At 36.9% G+C, this 24,139-nt stretch overlaps 1 protein-coding gene across 5 annotated transcripts in view; it reads right to left on the reverse strand.

Moving 5' to 3' along the window:
- Kair1d (Kainate-type ionotropic glutamate receptor subunit 1D) overlaps positions 1 to 24,139 on the reverse strand; it is a 233,017-nt gene that overhangs the window by 43,939 nt on the left and 164,939 nt on the right. For all 5 annotated transcript variants that reach the window (XM_071772582.1, XM_071772581.1, XM_071772584.1 and 2 more), the window contains one exon: positions 20,648 to 20,805. In XM_071772582.1, coding sequence (XP_071628683.1) covers positions 20,648 to 20,805 — 158 coding nt within the window. The remainder of the gene's footprint in view (positions 1 to 20,647; positions 20,806 to 24,139) is intronic.

A 24,139-nucleotide genomic window follows, 5' to 3' on the forward strand; every position in this document is an offset into this window, starting at 1 on the left:
CCTTCATTCTTGCTACAAAGAAATGTTTTACATGAAACAGTTATCAATGTATTTGTTTTTCAATTATAAAAAACGAATGTTCTCCGAAAAGCTACTTTGTAATTTACAGTTATTTCTATAATTGTTTTATTAAAAAAAAAAAAAAAAATTAAATTATCTCTCTCTAAAGAAGAATTTTTCGTAAAATATCAAGAAGTTAAAGAAATTTCTAAGGAATATTTGCTATGTAATTAATGTTACGTTTCTATCTTGAATGTAAACGTGTTATTTTAAATAAAAATTCCTTCCTTTTATTAATTAGTATCTAAAATAGAAAAGTAAGTCTGTAACTGTCCTTATTTACTTTAAATATAAAATTTGTTACAAGTGTGATCGAAATTAAAAAGGTATTAATTGGTTGCATTTTAAAACAAATGAAGTCAGAAGCTGTGCAAGAATGCGCGCTTAATATAGTGAGCTTCAATTCTTTGTGCGCGCTTTGTTTACCGTAACATTAATTACTTAATGGATACTCCTTCCTCGGCGGTTGTTTTTTTCCGGCTTCGTTTCCCCAGTGCCTCACGGACGATCATTCCCTTTTTGCGTTGAACAACTCGGTTGGAACGCAGAAATAATCGATACCTCGGCGGCTACTAGACTAGTCGGTACCGAAGATAAACTGAAAGAAGGTCACTCGGACTCGGAGCGAAAACTACGTTCGGGAATGAAGAAAGTAATTTATTCCGCTTGTCTACGTCGTCAGGAAGACGCGCGTTTATTACGTTCTAGATCGGATATCTTCGGCAAAAGTTTCGACTGTAATCAAATAAAAAGCAACAAAGCTCACTCTACCTGATAAAAACGATTATTCGTGTATATTTGTCTCTCGTCCGTTTTTTGATTTTTTTTTCACTGGGTCTATGTCATGATACACAAATCGCTACAAATTTGTTCTACATTGTTATTATAGTTTCCAAGCTCTTTAGTTTTATGAGCTTTAATGAGCTTTACTAGCTTTATAATCGTCTTTCCGTCACATTATAGTCGCGAGCGTCAATCGCATATATTTGTATCGATTAATTCATGCGCTTAGTTTATTGTTAACAATCAGTGCTTTCATCTGCTTGGTATATGTATTGAAGGTATAGATTGTTGTTAGAGTTACATATAATTTTTAATTAACTTTAATCGCTATAATATTAGTTACATGGAAACTCTCCAATGTGTAACACTAATTAAGAGGATCATAATGGACTAACAACTATAAATTTTCATGTTAATCCCTTACACATTAGAAAATGACATTGCTGTTTGTTTTGTCAATTCGCGATAATACGCGAGTTTGCTTTTTCATTTAAATTGGAGAAATCCGAGTCTATATTTTACACATGTATGAAGCATGTATACTTGCTTATTATAAATTCCTTTGTATATTACGGTGCAAAATATCGAAAATGTCTTTTATGTTTCAGTTCAGAGCAAAAAACTACCTTTTGAAAGTCATACTGATTAAAATTAAAGAATGATATTTACAAAGATTCTATATGTATATCCGTTTTTATACGTGATTGAACATATCCGCTTTACTCTGCAGAAGCTTTGTAATATTTTTTTGTTACACGAGTTTGTGGTAATTATCGCCGTTTCTATAAGACCGCCGCGGCGTTCGATATGTCATATCAAAGGCAAATGTATACAAGATTTTTGCGTTGTTTTCACATGTACATTTTGCACGAATGGCTATTTCGCGTACTAAAAAAATTACTATCCAATTGGTAACCGTGTTATTAAAAATCATCATATGGGAGTTACATGATTTACAATTTCGACATTTTTACTGGTGAAATTATGGTGTAATAAAAGTGACGTAACATCTTACGGTCAATCACAGAAATAGAGATTGACCTACCGTGGATATTCGCGGGGATCTCTTTCGCGGCGTTGCATCTAACTTGGATAAGTATCTTTCATGCGCGACACATGCCGCGCGACTGACTGGATAGAAATAAGCAAAGAAGCCCCGACGGGACGTAAGACGTAAGTACCAAACATACCGAGTGGCGGAATAACGCATTGCAGTCCGCCGAGCGTTTCGTCGAAAATATCGCTGTGCTGTTGCACGGGGAATTGCGCAATAAACTTCCAATTTTACGTACAATGCGCGGATACCGTTGCTTCTTTGACGGAGAAATAAGTGTCGCGCGGTTTATGGTCAGCCATGCATACAAAGGAATTGCCTTGACCGTTTGATCTAACGACGTGTCATCGTCGAATCCTCCTGACAGAAATATATCTCTCCAAAGTGTGACTCCACATTTTTTCCCGGTTGCAAAAAAAAAGATATAAATAGAGTAAAAATATAGAATCGTATCCATTCATTTATGTTACGCTACGTTATGTTTACGCATTTCATTTTTGAATCGCGGAAATATGTTCATCAACATCAAAGTTTCTTTACAACAGCCGTGCTTATAAATTCCATGGAAATATAATTTGTGCAACGCATCCGATATTATACGAGCGCAAAGGCTCGTTAAGGGCACTTTTATCGCGTTTATTTGCAATTCCTGATACGTTGAGAGACAGTAAGAGAGATATCTTGGCTGCCAAAGTTCAACGAGAAACCCGTCAGGATATTATAAATTTTCCCATTGTTTTGCGCCAGACTCGCGCGATCTTCGTAATCTCCGCAAGAACGATCCACCGCAGCCCGTCGTCGCGCCCCAAAAAGCGCTTTGTGCTTACGAATTATTTACTCCCGTGCCTTCGATCGTGGCGGCTGAGAGCTGCCGCGTTTTGCCAGCTTCTTGCTTCGTTAATAATGTTACCATGTGAAGAGTATCGTAAAGTAGACGATTCCTCTCCGTAACGAGGAAGCGGAGAAAATCGGGAGAACTGTGTGGCTCTTTAATGGCCGTGCCAGAAAGTCTGTTTGAAATATTAACGGACTAAATCCATTGTCTTCTGCGATGTAAGCACTTTTCAAGCGGTCACAAATCTTTATAGATCTTTAATCGATATCACTTACGTGAACAATGTGAAAGACCTTTTTCATCCCTCGAAAGGCAATTCTTCTCTCGTTTCGTATCCAGGGCGATCGATTCTTTCAACTCTTGTTGCGATATTAATACAAAACACAATGTCAAATGCAAAGGAAGATCCGTCTTCACGTAACTTTCACTATTATATGACAATGGGGACTTTTTTAAAATTATTATAGTCCCATATTAATCATTATACAAATTAAATATCTATTGAAAAGCGAACATACTTTACATAATCAAATTCAAAACACTAGAACTACTAAGAGAGTCAAAATGACCCGTTTTTTAATAATTTATTACTCATTTTTTTAAAAAATCTTAATTTTTAAAGCTTTCCTTGACTTTTATTAAAATTACATAGATGATAATTTTTTTAAATTTGTTTTCTCTTTTCTTTTCTAAGATTTTTTTTATAGAAATAAATATAGATTAATCTCTAGTTCTATAGTGTTAAACAATTACAGCGTAGAAAAAAAATGTAAGTAGGCTGTTTGTACGACATACTATAGTTTTGTATGCTTTCTAACTTCTCAATTTTCGAATCGCAGGTGTCTTATAACAAAATTTTTGCTTATTGTTCAATTCTTTTTCGCGACGACTGAAACTCTCTTTTCTTCTCGCAAATTTTATCATCGAAAACTTTCAGTTTTCTTATCCCGCCTTGCCAGGAGCAGGGAAAAGAAAAAGGGCGATGTCATTTAAGTCCACTCTTACACACGTATCTGGTATCCATTCGGCTCCGTTAGTTCTCCGCAGGAGACGCGACGCTACGAGCATTACCCTGAAGACCGGCTCCCGCGAAATGAGGTTTCCATCAGTTAGTTTGCAAATTCCCACGAGTTACTTGGCCGCACAACGACGGAGTTTCAGTGCGCGAGTCGTGCTCAAACTCACGTTAGCTCGATCGGGGTGGTTCGGGTTAAACTTTTGCTAGAAGGGAGTCTGCCTCATCTTCGAGGTTGCGCGCCGAAGACACTTGCGTTCATCCAAAATGAAAGTGTATTCATAAAACATAAAATCTGTAATATCTTTATAAATATATCTTACGATGAAATAATTGTATTATTTTATAAAGAACACGACATACGAATATACATCTCATCTAAACTTTATACAATATATTGAGAAAGAAACTGTAATGACTATAATCGTGGTAATATGAAAAAACGATAATTATTTCGTATTTCAATAGAATCATGATTTCTGCAATTGTACATTAATTAAAAAAATCTCATAAAGTGATTTCACCACTAATATATTAGAGTTATTGCGATAGTCACTTCAAAAGAGAGGGTTGTCACTGCGATTTGAGTAAATGCGCGCGGGCACTCGGTAGGAGTGAATTTTTCACTACAATTTTTGGAACGGCTACTCTACCAGAGTGATACGATCTCACTCTAAAGCTATAGTGAGTCATGATTCACTAAAAATCGAATGACAGATGACTTTAATAGAGAAATTTTCCATTCAAAATTATAAAGTGACATAATTCAATCCTATCGACGCTAGCTACTGCACTCGAAAAGTGTGCCCTTTTACTCAAATGTAATTTTACTCCAATTTATACCTAGAGCGCAATTTTACTCTTTCTTAGAGTAGCGAATCACTCGAAGTGCACAGGTTCAATTTTCACTTTTCGTTAAACTTGCATCTCACTCGTTTTGAGTGATATTTCACCCTTTGACTTTTAGAGAGAACGAAGCGCGTTAAAATGGATACACATTGTACAGATTAAGTGTTGCGCGAATAAAGGATGATTGTCGCTACAAGTGACCGGAAGTAGCAGCGCGCTTTTCGGGATTTCAAGAATTCGCGGTGTCAAAGTTCAGACAGTCATCGTAATAGTCAGCTCTTTTGCCGAAATCTTGTAAACAGGTTTTTCGTTGATCGTTGTTTTTCCTTGTCTCATATGTTCAGAAAAATCGTTATGCTTTCTAGAAGCAAAATGCCAAGATGAAGAAAACAGTTTCCCTGCTTGACAATAAATTGTTATTTCATATAAATCATTATAAGGAGCATAATTTGCGCCGATACTTTTAAGGATGTTCGAATTTCGAACAAAGTGTCAATGTTAATCATTGTAAGTATTAAAATCAAGTACACATATATAATTAATAGTAAATGTTACTAAGAGGATAAAAAAGGCATTATCCGAACTACCGTTTTTCTTCCAAGTACTGCGCAAAGTAATTAACAGTTCTTGCGAAAACAACTAATAATAATTCCGTTAATTTATATTCATGAACGTCGATGGCCTCTTTGAAACCGGGCTTTAGCGACTTCAAAGTATCAGTAGCCTATAATTTCTGTTAGCGAAGTAACGTTATCGAAGATCGATATTTTTAAGTGTCTCGACAGTACCTCGTCCGATATTCGAGATTGTTAGCGCGAGATAAAGACGTTCTTACGGCGTTTGATCTTCCTCGCGTATCTGTCACAGTTAATCCCCGCGGATTGAAGACCGCGCTTTGTGCCAGCGGAGACGTCAGATTTAGATCATACATCAGCGAAACGGAAGACGTTCTTGTCGACCGCTAGGAAAATATGACCGTGCGCGCGACCACTTAAGAAATTGTATAAGAGACACGATGCATCATCGTCCTTTGGGAATAGACGAGAGAACGCTGCTCGGGATGCGTGATGGATGTTGTAATATCCCAAGAACATGGAGCGGGTGGAGCGCAGATATTGGTAATAAGCCCGAATCATTTGGGAAATTAACTCTCCTGACAATTCAATAGAATTTCTCGTTCTAATAACAGCCACTATAATAATTGCTGATGGTACTAATGTATTCCAGCTTCTAATGATAACACTCCCTATAACAATAACGTTACGTCGAATAATGCTTAAATAATTATTCGTGCGTTAAGCTGCTCCTCTGATCGCATAAATTTGATCGCGCAAATATAGTTTCACTGGGCGGTGGTTCAATTTCTTTCTTTACGAACAATAAGTTAAATTTTATCCAAATGTGCACGTTGTTAGATCAATTAGATTGCACCGGTATAAATCAAATATAAACGCTAAATTTGCGGGAAATCACACGGTTGTTTGAATTTTTCGACGACCACCGATATGCACGAAACGTGACAGTGCATTTTTATATACGGTTGTCATACGGATTGTTGTTGAACACGGCGCAGATACGAAAGTTTCAGTTATAAATTGTGAAACTGTGCAACGTTTCGATAGGCAGCGATGGCTGAATAAAGCGGCTTTTGTGCGCACGATAATATGCTGCTTTTTGAAAGAACCGGAGCGGTTGATGGACGACGGTAATATCTTCTATATGTCGCGGCATGAAAAAGGCACGAGCGCTAAAAACTCAGGGAAGGTCAGTAATAGCGTTATATATGCTAATACTTTATGTATGACATCGCGGAACTTTTTTCCCGATAAGTCGCAAAGCTGCTGCGGCACTTCGATAACCAGTATGTTTAAGTTAAAGCCTGCACGTCCAAGTTGTCGATGATACGTCGCTTTTTGAGTTCATATTGGCAATTAGTTGCACTTGAATTAAAATCCCGTGCGCTTCATAAGTGGCACTTTTTGAATGACGGTGAAAGGAATCATTCAAAAAGAGTGATGTTTCAAGTATTATGTACGTGTGAAAATTATGCACGACTTTATCTGTATTTTAGTAAAGACTGCAAGCAAAATGTCAAAGATGTAATTCTCAACTTATCAATTAATCTAGATTATTACAAAAAAATAAAATCCTGATAATTTTTTCTCTTGATTTGTATATAATATAATTAAATGTTAAAATTATATGTTATTTTAACCAATTTATATTTTGATTCCAAAAAAGTTAAAAAAATTGTGAAAGTGAATGTCGTTTAAGTTAACATGTACTAAATCAGAAGTAAATATATAAATAGTAAAGGTCTATGTTCTTTTTCTGGTCAACAAATTTCTGTAACGTATTTCACAAATATAAAAGTTGCTTATACGATGTAAAGATTCGGATTACAATAAATATAGAGTGTACACGAGGATTGGACGGTGTATACTTGAATTGAAATATTTTACTGCAGCTAATAATATCAAAACGAACGACAATCTTGGACGTACACGCATCACGAGCCCTATATGAGATACCTCGTATATTTGGGGAAAAAACGTACGTCTAGATACACTTTTGTATTATCTCCGTATTTACGCTGTCGTCGTAAGTACACGGGCATAAACAGTATTTCGCGCGAGGACATCGCTACACGTAGGTAATGGAAAGTTGCGCCTCTCTCTTTCTCTCGCGCAACATTTTTATCGCGACCTACAAAACGAGGGAGGAAGAACTCACGGTATAACTTCGTTGTACGTTGCACGGCGACATGCGAGAAGAGTCTCTCTTCATCACGAGTCGATCCATCCCTCTTTATATAAACCGGTAGCAATTATATAATTCAATTTTGTAATTTATGCGGAAAACTTCACATCTCTCGCGCTAATAGTTGAAGCCTCGTGAGTGAACTCGTGTATTTCTTAATCGCGTTTGCTGCTCATAAACTCACTGGTGTCAACAAGTAGTCCAACATTTGCCGCCTTGTCTCTTAAACTTTGCGTTGTGTCGAAATAAAATATTCGTTTGCAACTAGAACGGAAATAAATTTTGCCAACGTAGCACATAATTGTGATTCGCGGAGTACAATTTAAAGGAGAAGAGAATAAATTTCTTATCGATTTCTTATATTTTACTCCTCTGAGTTCTGAGTAATATAAGTAATATACGTATAATAAGTTATATTAAAAATATGGCAAACGGTATATTTGCCTTTTTTTAATATTGAAGAAAGTATGGTGAAACCATTCTTACACGGAAAGAACGATTTTGTCGAAGTATCTAAAAATTTAGCTAGATACAGATCTGAAAATAGTTTTGTTGCACCATCAAAATAATTATTATAGTAGGTCGCTAAAGTATGATGATAATGCTGTAAAAAATTTTGACATTTTAGTAATCAGTTTGAGTGCTCTATATAATTACTTTTATGGTGCAACAAAATTATTTTCAGATCTGTATCTGGCTAAATTTTTAAATACTTCAGCAAAACCGTTCTTTCCATGTAAGTTTTGCGTTTACAGCTTTTGCCGAAAATTTAAAACATTTTACCTCCATAACTATATACTAACAAACATATACTTAAAATAATTAGAGAAATAATTAAAAAATAATTCATATTTTTTGATCCATATAAAGATCCGTAAGATATCATCGCGTTTCTTCATAAACTTTCATCAGATATAACTTGTCATGGTAAATCTGCCGACGAGTCGGGAGTAATTTAAAGTTCGGATAGGACTGAAAGAAATTGAGTGGGATCTAGGGTGGAAGTTTTCTAATTAATCGACGAAAGCCGGCGTAACGGCCACGGCTGATGAAAAATTCTATCATTCGCTTTCTCGAACCGCCACTAGGGGAAAACCGAAGATGAGGATTGAGATTATGGCCGGCGCTAAAGATTGCTGTCTATATGGAGAGGGACACGGCTCGAGAGTCAGCTCTCTCGTACGATCTTCAACGCTAAATCGGAGCCTCACTTGAAGAAGCTATTGCGGATTCTCGTTAAAAAGAAATTGCTCCCTGATCGATACCGTCCACCGAATCTTGGAGGGACTCGTCCCCTTGGCAGAGCACTGTGGAATGCAACGGAAGTCTCATATAAATTAAGACGCGCCCACGCGCGAACTATATCAAGGGTGAGACGAGAGCGATCGACCTCTATCTGTCGGCGACAGCTGCTTTATCGGAAAATCAATTTTTCATGGAATCGTTCGGGCTCCCATAACACCTCATGTTGAGAATCGTACTCAATATAGAGAGATATGGGTTTCGTCAATCTGACGCTAAGGCTACAAAACGAATTACCTTTAGAGAAATCAATCCTTGTGTCCAATTATTTCAATTGTTTCAACGCATTTCGATTTAATAAGCTTTTATGGAATTATCCGCTGGAAAAAAAAAATCTACGTAAAATAAGTAGCAATAAAAGAAATTAGATCTTGATATATCCAAATAATTATAACTTGAATATATCCGGAAAAAACTTTGTATATAGTTCGAAGTAAATTTTTACTAATTATTTTATTTTTGGATTTTATTAATACATATTCTTTAATGATGTCATTAAATTTAGATATAAAATCTTTTTGTATCTTTGATCTTTTTGTATCTTTTGTATATATGATAGTTTTATAAAAAATAATATAAATATCTCAATATATTCTTATTTCATTCTCAACGAGATATGGTACCGAAACATGTAATAATTGAAGATATCCGAATAATAGAATTGTTACAATCATTTATCTACTTATTAATCTATTCAACTCAAAATAATTAGTAAATACAATACAATGGACGAAGAAAAATAAAGCTCATATGTTGAAAAGAAACCTAAAAAGACATAAAGAAATATAAAAAAAGAACTAAATGTGCACAAGTTTCATTATAACTTTTTTATTCTTGTAAAACTATAACTTTTATTGCTTACCTCAACCTTTTTTTAGACTTTTTTTTATCTATGCGTACTTTTGTATAATTCACAACGTTTCGTTATTTATGTAATGCACGTTTATTTTGAAACTATTTAGGTTTGGGATATCCCTAGTGATACGTAGGGAAATAATAGCCCATATAACATCACGAGCAAGTGAGAGAATTCGGTGGTAATCGAGAAAGGTAATGGTAAATAAAATTAATTTTACCCTAACGAGCGTTTCACGAGTTTGTGGAGCGTGTCAGAAACGAGGGGGGGGGGGGGCAGGCGAGCAGTTATTCCGTGTTAGTCGGTGAACTGTACTCGACTCCAGGACGGGGCCGTCCGTTGAGATGTAACTTGCACGCAGTCACTAACCCCCGAAACCATTTCTCATCCCGACTTCGTGCGCCGTGCAAGAGTACGATGGTGGTATAACCGGTGGGAGAAGTGCGCGAAGCACGCGATGCCATGCCGGCGAAAGCAAGGCAGAACCGCCAACCCAGCCAGAAGAATCCATTCGACGAAGGTAACGGATGAGGCGAGAAAGTTTGCACGGCGATAACTCATCGTTCACACCTTATTTACCTAGTCGTCTCCGCTTCCACCCAAGTCGATCGTTCCTTTACGTCTCTGCAGTTCGACGGAATTGAATTTTAACATAGGTTTCCTTTCGAATGTCGAACTTGTACATTTGACCCGAAGAATGAGAAAGAGGGGTGAGGGAGGGAGGGAAAAATTATTTTTCTCAAAGTTATCTTTATTGTGAAAAACACAGCATTCGCAGCTTTTCACAAATCTTCCATCTTATGGAAACGTTGCCAAGTGGAAGATTAATCGTATTTCGCCATCGGACGATTGAGGTTGTGAGTTGCGAGATATTTCACTCTTGAGAGATCACAGGCAGTGGTAGAGACAATTGGGAGGCGACGACAGCGAGAAAGTCGTCATCGCAAACGCGTCTCGACGACATTGCGGAAGACCGTGCATCATTCCGTCACATATTTATACCTCCGCGCGCGGTGCACGGGAAACGAAGGAGTGGAGAGGAGAGGGGACCGTGGCTTATCGCCTCGAGATTGCGGCTAAATCTCTCCCCGGGGTGCAACGGGCGCGCTCGCGCACTGCACGCGGAAAGTTCCGGGTTTAACAAACGGTTGCCTGCGACGAAATTGCTCGTCGCCAGAGCCGGCGCCGCGCCGCGCCGTGCAAAGAGGAAGTTCTCGAATGTCGTCGAGCGGTTTGCATCCACCAGAAACCAGAATCCCCCCAGCGCGCGGCTTGTTTGCGATATCGTTTTATAATCGCAGCTTTTGTCTTCGTCGTTGTTGGCAAACACGTGTGAGTTCCGAAGTAAGTGGTGAAGAGCCAACATCGCTTATAATAACAACGGTATAAAGATATTTGCGGACACGAGGAAGCAATTGCGTCACAATCGTCACAAACTTACGCGGATTTTGTCGTAAACCGGTGACGGTGCTCGTGAAACAAAATTAAGTTAACCCTCCGTCTGTATACGTGAGTCTACGACGTCCGAGCTAATGATATCTGCTTGTAATTGCTAAAACTTGCAAGCCTGCCAGAAAATATTAAATAAACGATGTTTATCAAAATGACTATAAAATCGTCAATAAACAGACGGTTTGTGAATTTTTTCAGATTTTTTTAAACTAAGGAAAAATAGCGTCAAATGTGACAGACCCACGTATACACTCCAAGGGTACAAAAAAACGTATATAGACGGAGGCTTAATTTTTTAAATTATGTTTATTTTTGTTTAAATTATATCAAAGAAATTTTCAATTTTTTACTTTGATCTCGTTTTAATAATGTTATATCTAGAAATATTTGTCAGTGCAATAATGAGATAAAATAAGACCTAGAATTTTTTAAATTGTCTTTATTTTTGCTTAAATTATCAAAGGAATTTTTAACTTTTCAGTTTGATCTCTCGTTTTAATGATATTATTGTATCTAGAATTAAGAAGTTCAGTGCAATAATAAAATAAAATCTAAAATTTTTTAATTTATATCTCTATTTTTGTTTATTTAAATTATCAGAGGAATTTCTAACTTTTCAGTTTGATCTCGTTTTAATGATATTGTATCTATAGAATTAAAGTTCAGCGCAACAATGTAACGAGGCCATAAATCGTAATTTATCAGTTTCAAACACGACTTTGTATTTAGAGGAAATTTTATTTTTTGTGAATTTATTTTGTTGTTGAAACTCAAACCTTCAATTGCGCTTAGAGTTTATCGGTTCATGCGGAATTTATTGTTAACTGCGAGAGTATCGATTGTGTATCGTAGAGAAACGCAGCGCGGCGAGTGAGGAAAACCGGATGCAATGTCAATACAACAACAACGAACGCGGAGGTTTAACCATTCCCACTTTTACGCTTGAATTAACATACTCATTTGTTTCCCCCGAGAGGAAACTCGCTTAACCTCAGCGGACCCCGCCCAAACCCCTTGCTGTACATCGCGAGATGCAGATGCAGCCGGATGCGCTGGAAGGGCCATATTCCCGTGAGATTATTCATGGTGCATCTCCATCGCCACTTGATTCCTCGACCTCGGTACACCAGCCGCAACAAAGATTACGTTTGAGCAAAACGCAGTACCCGCTAAGTTTTATCTCGTTATTGAATGCGACTGTCGTCGACGGGTTTAACTTCTTGGATAAATTGCCACCGGAAGAAAACGTATTACGCTCATTCGTCGTCCAAGTGAAACGTTTAATTCGTTTCTTTCACGAAAATGAATGCGCGTTTTTCGTGTGCAGACACAATTTTGCGTGTCCCATTTTCCATTCTTGTTATGCGTGTAAAGTGACAGTATATATTCTATTTACACTTTAACAATTGTAATAAATTTTATAATAGATTAAATCATAATGCTCTTATTGTAGAGTGATACATCTAATTTCACTGCTGTAAAAATATGTGACACACCGTTTCAAGTATATATAATTTAAACATGAATCTATTCTATTTTAATATTTAAAATTCTATTTAGAAAAGAAATGAGCTTCATTATAGGTAACTTGCTGTTAATATATCCAGTTAAAAAGAACGTTTAATTAATAAATACAAATTAAAAATGTCACAAAATGCGCTAAACTATACATACATTGTTCCAGAAATGTGAATTGATTACCTAGATAATTATTACCATAATTATTACCAGAATATACCAAATTAAAATATTTAATAGAAACATGGATTTTGCAATTCTCTATGAGAAGGGATTGCAGAGTCTCTCTCGAAGAGACTCTATTATTACATATTTGGAAGATTAATGTATTGAAAGATGATAAAACTATCGTCCAATAATTGATACATATTTTCTTAAAGATTTTCGTGTTATAAAGACGCTGCAAATCTCGTGGTTTCAGGCGAGTCTAAATGCAGTAATCTGTCATCGAGGTTTGCCAAATGTTTTCATTGTAAAAGCGCAAATCAGATGTAAGAAACTGCAGGAATAAGATATCGCTGCGATTTTAAAACTTTATTTCGCAGTAGTGTTTACTTTTAGATGATTTTACCTATTACGTAAATTCTGAAATTTTCCATAAATTTTTTATAAATATTTATATTTATGCTACATTAAATTGCGAAGATAGAATCTTAAGATTGAAATCTTGGATATCCGAGATATCCAAGTATATCATCCAATGAATAGTGAAATCTAACAAGATGTACTAAATTTGTTTACAAATATGTTGGAAAATAAATAATAATATGTATAAATAAAATTCTAATCCTAATAAAGTAATTTGATTATTACATGAATGCTTACGTAAGTAATATTATTATTATTATATGATAGAATTTTGAGAAGATGTGTCCAAACTCGATCTAACAATAAGTCAAGACTTAACATAACAAGTTGATTTTCTTAACTTAAAATTAAAAAATTATAAAAATACATATATAGTTGTAATTAATAAATATGTATATCTTTATAATTTTATAATTTTAAGTTAAGTAAGTTAACTCTTATATTAAGTCTTGACTTATTGTTAGATTGATTAAGATTAGTTTGGACACATCTTAAAATTCTATCTGAATTATGTGCATTTATTTAGTATTTGTATAAAATTCAAAGATAAATGTTGAAAAACTATTAATGAATATTAGTTTGCATTTTTAACATATGTTTGGATATACTCTTACTTTTTTCCGCGTTATTTATTGTTATCGCATACCGACGTCACATTCTGAAACTATTAGATATTTTTATCGCAAATTCTATTGCTCTTAAAACACAGCTGTTGCATTATCGTTTACTCTTGCTACGTATCTCAACTCGATTTCATTGCTGATCAAACATTTATCGCGAAAGTTTGCAAAGTGGTAGAAATCTGAAATCCCCTCGTTGCTTACACCCCCGGGAAGATCCTCACGCCGGGCACATTGATGTGCACGCGTACACGTGCACGCGCGAATACTTTCTTTTCCTCGATGGCAGTTTTAGTACCGTGGGGAGAAATTACCACGGAAAAGCAACCGGAATCGTGGGTATTAGGCCGCACAGCGCGCCAGTTTTAAGCGAATTCATAGTCGACACGCGATGTCTGCTTCAAGAAATACACGCGGGATATGTAAAATTATTTTGGCCGGTTATTTCACGAGAAACATTATGCTTCTTGAGACATTTCAAGAACATGTATGATATAAATAGCGTGCATATATTTTGCTTATTTAAACATGACTGTTATTATTATTGAAGTAGGAATTTTTACAGCGCTTCTGGTTATTCAATATTGATTTAGTTATGAAATTCTAAATTGATGGACATTGAAAATAAGATAAAACAATATATTCTTTATTATAAACGCGTTTGTACGAGTAAAGAACCTGAGTCTATAATTTAATAATAACTTTTTGTCCGTTTTATATAGGGTAAGGAAGGGCTATTTGAGTCAGTTTAAAGAAACAATTGGATAACAAATTTTCAAGGCAAAAAACCAAAACGCCTCCGAACTAAAAAAAACTCCCTGCCTATCCTGAAAGTTGAAAAGCTCCTTCCTGTCTTGAAAATTTTTCATTCGATTTTTTCTTCAACTGACTCGAATAGCCCCTTCTTACTCCATGTACGCGTTTCAGAAAATAAAGGGTTGCATTGCGCGTATATATCTGTATTACAGCATTATAAATAAGTATACTTTTATCAGTTTCGGTCCAAAGCACCGCGCCACGCCGGGCGAGGCATTGCGCAGTTGGTCAAAGAAAAACTTCCGCGCAGAGTCTCACGGAGAGATGATCCTAATTGACGAGGCAGGCACGGCAAGGGAAGAAGAGCAGTATTCCGCCCGCTCATTCAACGCGATGTTCCTTTGATCAATCGGACGGACGGTCGGAGTCGACGGCGGAAAACGTGACGTAAGATTTGCCGGACCATCCATGCGGCTGCGAACGGATGCTACCCTCGAAGTTCGTGGCCGTGGCGGATTGGCTGATGCGTTTAAAGTCTTCTCGAGAGGGAAACTCCTCTTATCATCATGCCAGTCGTATAACTGCAGGCGGGGGCTCGAACGTACATATACCCCGAAACCGAGCGTTTCCACATGGCCGGCTTCGAAACATTTCAATTACTTATGCCGTACCAGTTCTCTCTCTCTCTCTCTCCCCCTCTCGAGCGCGCGCGCGCACGACTTCCTTCCATCTTCCCGTTTCTCTCCATTAGGCGAGTGACTTAGCGACGACGCGGACGTCCGCCAGCCTTTTAGATAAGGAACCTTGCGGAACTTCCCGGATTTCGATGTACAGACAAATCGTTTGAGTTACCGCTCGACATATTCTCGCGGTCTCTCGATTCCGCGAAAGATTAAACGCCGCTAAGCGTAAACGCGATGTTAGTTGATATGTATGAAATCCGTGTACCCACGGATACCAACTCTTAAGCGATTCGCCATGTAAATGGTATTGGAAGTCACTCGTCTGCAAAATATTCGTGGCTCTGCTTTATTTGGCTTTAGCACGTACCGTTCGTTTGATCTTCCGTGATATAGAAAACCGTAATATACTGTAAAATGTGCGAAATAGTAGCACGTGGAGCTAACGCACTGAGCTTGCATAATGTTAGAGAAATGTTAGAGTGTTCTTTCGCGAATTTGTATTTTTATATCTCAATATCGTACAATTCTTTTTAATTGGGATCAATTTACGATAGACACTTTGTTCGCCTTATTGCAAATAATGCAAAATGTACAGTATTTAAGTAGAATCGTTATTTATTTTGACAGTTATAAGTGAACTCGTTTTTTTAACCCAAATGGTTTTTAACTCCACTCCATGTTTTCAACCCGCGCACTTGTTGCACAGGAAAGTGCCATTCGCGAAAATCAACGCACGAATATTATTCGAAACGTGTTGGAAGCGATTTTAAAGCGGTCATCTCGCGCTCGACTACGCTTACCGGAGATAAAGTTTTATATCACTGTCGGCCGGGCGGGCACGCGAAATGCAGAAGGGGGGTAACTGTTTGCGCGGGGGTAAGCTCTGTTTAACCGCGAAGCTGTATCGCCGGTAAAACTCGCGTATCTCTTCTCCCACGCGATTTTCCGTGTCAGTTTCCTTTTCTCTTAGCCGTCGAAGTGTTCTCCACGATAAAGCGCGCGATCTTGTCGATCCGTTCGTGAGCCGTTTCTCTCACGGAATCTCCTTCGCGAAAGCTAAGCACTTCCAGGTGTCCATCCGTTTCGAAAGTCACAGCTTCAGAGATAATCTCTCGCTCATGTGAGTTTCAACGGAAATCACTGCGACTACATTATGCGTTCGAGCAGTATAGTCGGCGCGTTCTTATCTCTTTGCCGCTCTGAGAAACTCTATCCGTGTATCAAGCTTACGGAATATTCATACTCGAGCTCACTGAGAATTACAATTTAAGCGCACTATCTTATCAAATGCCCCTATATCGCGATTTTCTCTGCCAAACCTTCCTTCATCCGCATAAATTTTTATGGGACAGTTTTAATCGCTTTTTACGGATTTTTCAGTCTCAAGGAAAGTTCAGTCATCGGACTTTAGGCGACGCTTTTTCTTTTCTTTGCGTCTGCTCGTCTCGAAAAATATGAGACGGTTTTATTTCGCCGCCGGTGATCCTTGTTTCTGCGCGGGCTTCATTTCGCTTTCCTTTTGTCCATATAAGTACCGCGCCGGGAGCGCACAGCGCTAAAGCGGAACGCCGAAATAAATGATCGGGGAATTATTCACTTTGCGAATCTTGGTGAGTGGTTGTAGGGAGCGGGACCGAGATAAGATACGACTTCATTTCCGCTTCGCGGCCGCGTTACGCTCCGCGAGCACCGTTCATTTCCTTCGTTCACATCGGGGAATAACTGCGTGTCAGGGCGCATCGAAGTTAATCTTTCAACATCTTGAGAAGACGCGGTATCGAATTCCTCCAAGCGCGTCAACAATGTATTGCGGTTGAAGTAGTATATTATTAAAATCATCATTTTTGATGATTTTAATAATATAATATTTTATGTCTCTATAATACGTTATTTTCTTGCCACTTACTGTTTACAATACTACTGATAGAAATTTTTAACCCCTTGACTGCCGATGACGAGAATTCTCGTCATTTTGGACTTCGCGTTCAGCGTCGCAAAAATGTATTTTTTCATCATGAAATATTTTGTTATATTAGAGTCGCTAGTGATTTTATTACTGAAGCAATGTGTAACTAGAATTTTTTGGGTGTGTTAAACACGATTGTTTTAGTCTAATTTGCAAAGTGTTGCCTCAGAAAAAAGATATGGCTATCAGAAAAATGAAAATTTTTGAATATTCTCGTTATGAGATATTTTGTTACATTAAGTTTTACAATGAATTAATGACTGAAACAAGGTGCATTTAAAAGTTTTTGAGTATGATAAACATGATTTATAAGTCATGCTTGAAAAAGAATGTTATGACAAATTTTTTTTTTTAATTTGACGTGAAACTCGTTATCAGCACCATCAAAAACCTCTCTATATAAATTTTCATTATTTTTTGAGGATCTTTTATGTTTGGTATTTTAGAGCCACTCGAGAAAAATGGTGTGACACTTAAGGGGTTAACATGTTGTCTGTCAAGTGAGTTTTATTGTGTACGCCACAGTAGAATTTTCATTATCATAATGCATATATGAAATATTGTGCGATATGATTAAATAAGATTAAATTATATCCTCATTACGTGTATTGAATTTCGTTTATTTTTTACTTTTACATTACTCTTATTATACGTTATTATCCAGCTATTTATATCATTCAAAATTTTATATTAAAATGACATTTATTTCCTACAAGCGTTTCGATAACAGATGACTGCCACTGCGTTAATCTGTTAATTTGCACAAGTGAAGCTAAAAATGTCATATGGCGGCATTAATCGATCGGTAGTCCAATTGATAAGCGCAATTATTTCAACATTTGAATTTTAAAGTAAATCAAAATAAAGTCCTTAATAAATTATCCTTCCTTACCATACGGAAATTCTAGAATTGTTTCATTTCACCGAGAGGAAAAGATGCGCACCGCGCTCGCACGACACATGCGGGCGCGATCCGGCAGAAGTTTTGTAAATTGGTCGCTTTGCCGGAACAAGGAGAATGTAGCGCAAGCGATGAATTTTAAGATAGGATACGTTGCACGTCCAGAGGCAAATCTAACCGAATTTATTCAAATCCCTATCGTTTTACCCTTCTAACCGTAGGGCGGCAGCAATAAGTCACCGTCGCGGATCGCTACTATGAATAATGCAATTTACGAAAAACTTTTTCCGCAGACCGAGTAATACGCGCCGATGCAATGCAAGGGGACAAGCATAAATATAATTCTTCAACTTTTTTCAGAGGTCAAGAGAGACATGAAAATAATAATGTAAATGAGCGAATATGCTGGCTCTTGAAAGTGCAGGTAGCAAAAAAGATACTTAAACTGTTATTTCATTTTCAACTACCATCTTATTAAAATCTTCTTCTTCTTCGTATTGTATTTTGCCCTGTTCTTTAACAGTTTTTTCATAGATCCGTTACTTTTCTTGAGAGATTCATGTCTAACTCTCTCTCTCTCTCTCTCTCTTTCTCTCTCTGTCTCTCCACGTTTAGGCGATCTTCCTAGTGGCCTAGTCGTTTGTGGTGTTTCCATTTTGGCCCATTTGGCGATCCTTGCATCACTCATCCTATCGACATGGTCTCTCGACTGTCGTCTTTCTCGAACCCACTGCACTACATCCTGGACTCCGCATTGTTCCCTTATGGACGAATTTGTCATGCGATTTCGTAAGCTGATACCTAATATTGAGCGCAATGTCCTCATCTCTGTTGTTCTAGCCATCGATTTTGTTCTCGTTGCCATGCCTCTCTGCTCTCGTTCCAGCTGCATATGTTACTATGGTCGAACATACACTTTATAAACTCGTATCTTACTCTCAATCTTCATGTATCTATTCTGTACGTCCTACATGTTTGCTTTCGAACTTCTTGCATTGTATCTCTATCGCTGCTTATCGTGACTCTCAAGTAGCAAAAGGCTATCACTGGTTCGATCGATCTGTCATATATCGCCACTGTTAAAATATATTTCGTAGAAAATACAAGAAAATGCTTCAAATTCTCTGTAACCTTGTTCGTTTACGAATCCTACAATGGATTCGTTTCCCCCCTGGATGAAAATATCGAGTGTCAGAATAGTTTTTCAATTATAAGTGATTAAATCTCTATAAATATTCTCGCCAATTAAATTCCATAAATGCAAATATATATAAGGATAAATCTTACTCCTTGCTTTATTCCAATTGTACTTTAACAGAATTTTAATTAAAGGCTTAGCGAGAAGCTTAATTGCGAGACGCTTCTTAGGGTATAGTTCCGGCGATCTCAACGTCGGAAGGATAAGCGAGGCAAACGGTTATCAGCAAGGGTTATCAGCGGAAAATAGAACGGGAGAGAGGGAAGATTCACCCATTGGATATGTCCTACAGTTGACACAGTTTCCTAACGGCGCGGGCGGCGCAAGTCTGACACGATCGATACCGACATGTCCACGTCGCCGCGACTTTGCCTAAGATCGTCGTTGTAGTAAGCGTTACACACCGACACGATGTTTCAATCTTAATGGGCCATTCTCGGCGCGCAGTCATACCGGTGCGCCACGTGCGACACGACTAATGTTTGGGCTCACCGTTAATGCGACGATAATATCGATCGCAAACGACGGAAGTCCCTCTGAGACTGTCTCGACACATCGACTCCGGCGGAGAGATCTACGTGCTGTTGCAAACGAACGAGAGCGATCGGTCGAAGCCATTCTCGTTGTGTGTGGGATAAATCGGAAGTTAGGAACGATCAAGAAAAAAGATGGCTCTAAGTTTCTCTTAAAAAACGTTCGTGCTTTTGCTGAAGCTTTACAAGGTTTCTGCTGGATCAAGAGAACGATCCTACAAAGATTAATGAGATTTTCGATATACCTTCTCTTCTCGTTATGATGTTAAACATCTTATAAATATATGATAAAGAGAGATCTTTTCATGTCTTTCAGGGGTCCGAGAAATTGTAGGATATTATTCATATTCATTTATTATTGTAAATCTACAGACGAGAGAAAACGTAAATTGATATAAGTTATTAATGTAACCGGCTTCTGCTTCTTGGGAAAGAATAACTTACGAATTGCGTCCCATTTCTTTCAATTTGATACATAAATTTTGATGAGGCTCGAAAGGATATTTGCAGAAATTCAAGTACTTCTATATAAATCACGCATTCTGACCTCAACTCACAAAATCAATTTTACTAGTGAGACGACAGTCAGCTCGACACGGCATTATCATTTGTAATATTATTGCTTTCCTTTCAATGGAAATTCGAAAATGTCTTACAAAAGTACAATAAAGAAAAATAATAATAATAAAACAGAAATAATGGTACGCCCGGCGAAATTGGTAAACTAATTTCTTGGAGAGCGTCACAGATTATATATATACGAAGTATAAAGCATAAGTCTGTAAGTCGTCTTATAATGAACGAGAAATGTTGGAATATCGACATGGGACCGCGGGAGGGGGGGCTTAATGCCTCGCTACCCTGGAAAGGAAGCTGTAGCGCGTCGTGAAAGAATAAGAGTGGATAGAACTGACTCACCGATACTCTGATCCCTCGCTCAGCTGTCTAACCGTAATGGGAAATTCGCTGGGTCCGTGCGCTTTCAGAAGTTCCTGCAATCGCACGAGCCCCTCGTTGTTCTCGTAGATAATGGTGAAACTCTTCCAGCCCCAGGCCTTCACCAGATCGACGTACGCCTGGAACACGGGTGATCAATCACAAGGTATGTTATTATTACAGTCGGGTTAACAGCTGCCGTAACGCTTTTACGTCTTTGGTACAATGTAATTTAACTCTCGGGCCGTCTACGTCGATCGTGATAATACGCCGTCGCACGAGGGGCAACAAGTGCAATGAATTAACATCTCTCGTTAAAGAGTAATAACACGTAGAATTTAATGAGTATTATTATTAGAACGTAATATCTGAAGTTATATTATAGGAGCGTATATAATAATATAACTATATATAAATACATGTGACTATGCTATTGAGTAATGGAATGAAAATATGACGAAATTAGAGTATGAAACGTTGATAGCGTTGAATAAATGAAATATATCTGCAATTACTTGTTATTTTTATCTTGCACAGATCACAGATATAGAGCTTTAATTTAAGAATACATATAATCAACCGGAGAAGCATAGCCTATTGGTTGAGATACCCCTAAGGTACCACGCACTTGTACAATGATAAGGTGAGTACAGAAGATAGCCTGTTATGGCGAACGGAAAACTGATGTTGCACAACCAAAACATAATCTGAAATTATCTACATATAATTACATATAATCTACATATAATTACATATAATTACTAAAAAATGCGATTACAATTAACATTACTTTAATTTAAATTTTTTTTATTTGGTAACATACACCATCTAAATGCTTGTTATGTAAACAAATGGGAGGATTATATCGAAAATAATTTTGTCGCGATATTACTAAATTAATTCGTACAAATGGTTATTATGCGATTATCATCATGTAGATGTGTATAAGTTATTTAGAAAAGAGTTTCCACTTATGCTAGTCGATAAAATATTCAATATCTATTGTTATAACGTGAGAGAGAAATCTTAACCCTTAAATGCCACCCGGGGTCCAGAGGACTCCAGACTCTTTACAATTATATATTTTTAAATGTTTCCGCCAAAAATGGAGCTCATGCTCCCTCTGATTTGAACTACCAGTGTGTACATTTAGCAGTACTCAGTTTATTTAATTTTTTATACTACGTTGAAATTAAAATTTTAACAATATATAAACATTTTATTCTCTTTTCTAGACCTTGAACAACATTAAAAAAAAATTTCATAACTAAAAATAAAAAAATCAATGAGTAAGGAGATATTTTTCATGTGGGGTCTTTTAGACCCCTCATGTCATTTACGAGATTCTTGAGAGGTGTGGCATTTAAGGGTTAAGACACATAACAAAATTTTACAGAATAAATTAAAAATAATCAAATATTATTTTTAAACCTGAAAAATTTTGTGTGTGTATTGTGCTTGTTTATACATTATAAGAGTAACTAACATTGCTGTCATGTCGACAAATTTTTATGCAGCTATACTGATATTTATTGAATGCGTAAAGTGACGATATATGCGCATTTGTAAAGCGGCGGCGTGAAAAAAGTTTATGTAGATTTGTGAATGTGGAAACTACGTTGTCATCCACAGTTAGTAATAAATTGCATATTGGGAATGGAATATACAACGGGACGTCGCAAGAAGAATTCGCGCACGGACATGTTTCGAATTTCGTTAGAATTTTAGAATTCTGACAATATTTGAGCTTTGACAATATGTTGCCGATGACATATCGCCGGCGTTGTCCATAAATCACAACCGAGTCGTACGCGAGGTCCATAGGTACCATTATTGCGAGCATAGAACATCGTAAACTACCGTAGTTATCCGCGAACAACGCTGCCATTATCGTTATATTTCCTCGATTCGTTATTTCGAAATATAAGTTAGACATCGTGCATTCTCAAAAGCGCTGCGTTATTGTTGACAATGACGTCTTTATGGTCGCTTTCACATCTTATTATCGATTCCACTAACCCTTTCTTAAGTTATCACCCAAAAATGCTAAATTTATGATTCATCAATTAGTATCGATTTGAATAATTTTTAGTGCTAAAATCGTCGAGTTAGGGAAACCTTATTTAAACTTTAGGAGCACAAATTTAAACAAGTTATTTTAATGATTTTAAAACAGAATTTCATTTGTACGTATATTGTATTTTATATAATTTCTGATGGGAATGAAATAAAAGTTTGCGACAAAGCATTTCTGTCTTAAAACAGGCCTTTTGCTGCATACTTTCTACAATACATTGCATTATGATGCGACGGAGTGTCTTTTGTGAGAATAGAGCTTGTAAGAGACTAGCTTTGCCATGCAATGGTTCCTCTATAGTCCAACCTTTTAACTAGGAAAACAAGTATCACACAGTCGCGACGGTCTCCAATAGCTGAATCGAAGACGAGCTGGAGATATTTTCGCCAGAATTCACTTCACAGTCGCGCTTTTTCCAATAATCTAAATTCGCCATGAAAGAGCGAATGTATATTTTTCAACAAAAAAACCCTTCGCTGTGGTACCACGTACCATCAGCGTCTGTCTCCATTTTTACTTTGTCCAGCAAATACGCGAATTTCAAGACTTTATACTACCGGCAGTACCGGCCATTTCGAGACTTCCTTCGCCGTACTTTTTGGCGACAGAACCAGATATCCAGCTCATAATATTCGTCCGAAGTAATCTCAAGTCGTTTGGGTTACAATGCGTGATGTCACGTGTTCTAGACCACCGCCTTAATTTCTTGGCAAGTATGTAAAATCATTTCGCGAATTTCGTCGGTTCAGTTCTGTGCGCTCGATTTTTTTATCAGTTAGTCACTTATCATAAAATATCTGTTTTAAATTGTAAATATCTTGCTTCTTTCTATTATTTCTCTTATATTCTTTTTCTTTAATTTTCTAGAAAATGTAATAACAGCCTTGCTCTTACGTCTTGTCTTTTGAATGCGGAAAATAAAAATAATGTCTCTGCTGAGTTTCTTGCTAAAAGTAAAAATGTACAAGGACCATGAACATGCAGCTTGAATTTTTATCTTCTATATCTTAAGATATATGTACATATATAAAATGGCAACAAGATAAAAAAATCAAATTTTTACAAAATGCACAATTTTACAATTTACACAAAATATGACATATAACTTACTAGTACCTTTCAATATCACAGTTTCACGATTGCAATCAATATTTTTTGTATGAAGAATTTTTAAGTATAAACAGTTCATATAATTTTCTATTTTTATGCATTTTAAGCGTGTATTCCACACATGTTTAAAATTTACTCTTGCTGCCTTGTCATATTTTCATATAATGTTCATGCCGCATTTTGCTTACATCTAGCAATGCTAAAATCGAATGTTCTAAATGTACAACATTAATATGAGCTGATTACTCCGAAAGTGTTGTAGCTCTAACTTGGGAGCACAGTTAAGT

This window comes from Temnothorax longispinosus, chromosome 3 (assembly GCF_030848805.1).
Source record: "Temnothorax longispinosus isolate EJ_2023e chromosome 3, Tlon_JGU_v1, whole genome shotgun sequence".
Lineage (NCBI taxonomy): Eukaryota > Metazoa > Arthropoda > Insecta > Hymenoptera > Formicidae > Temnothorax > Temnothorax longispinosus.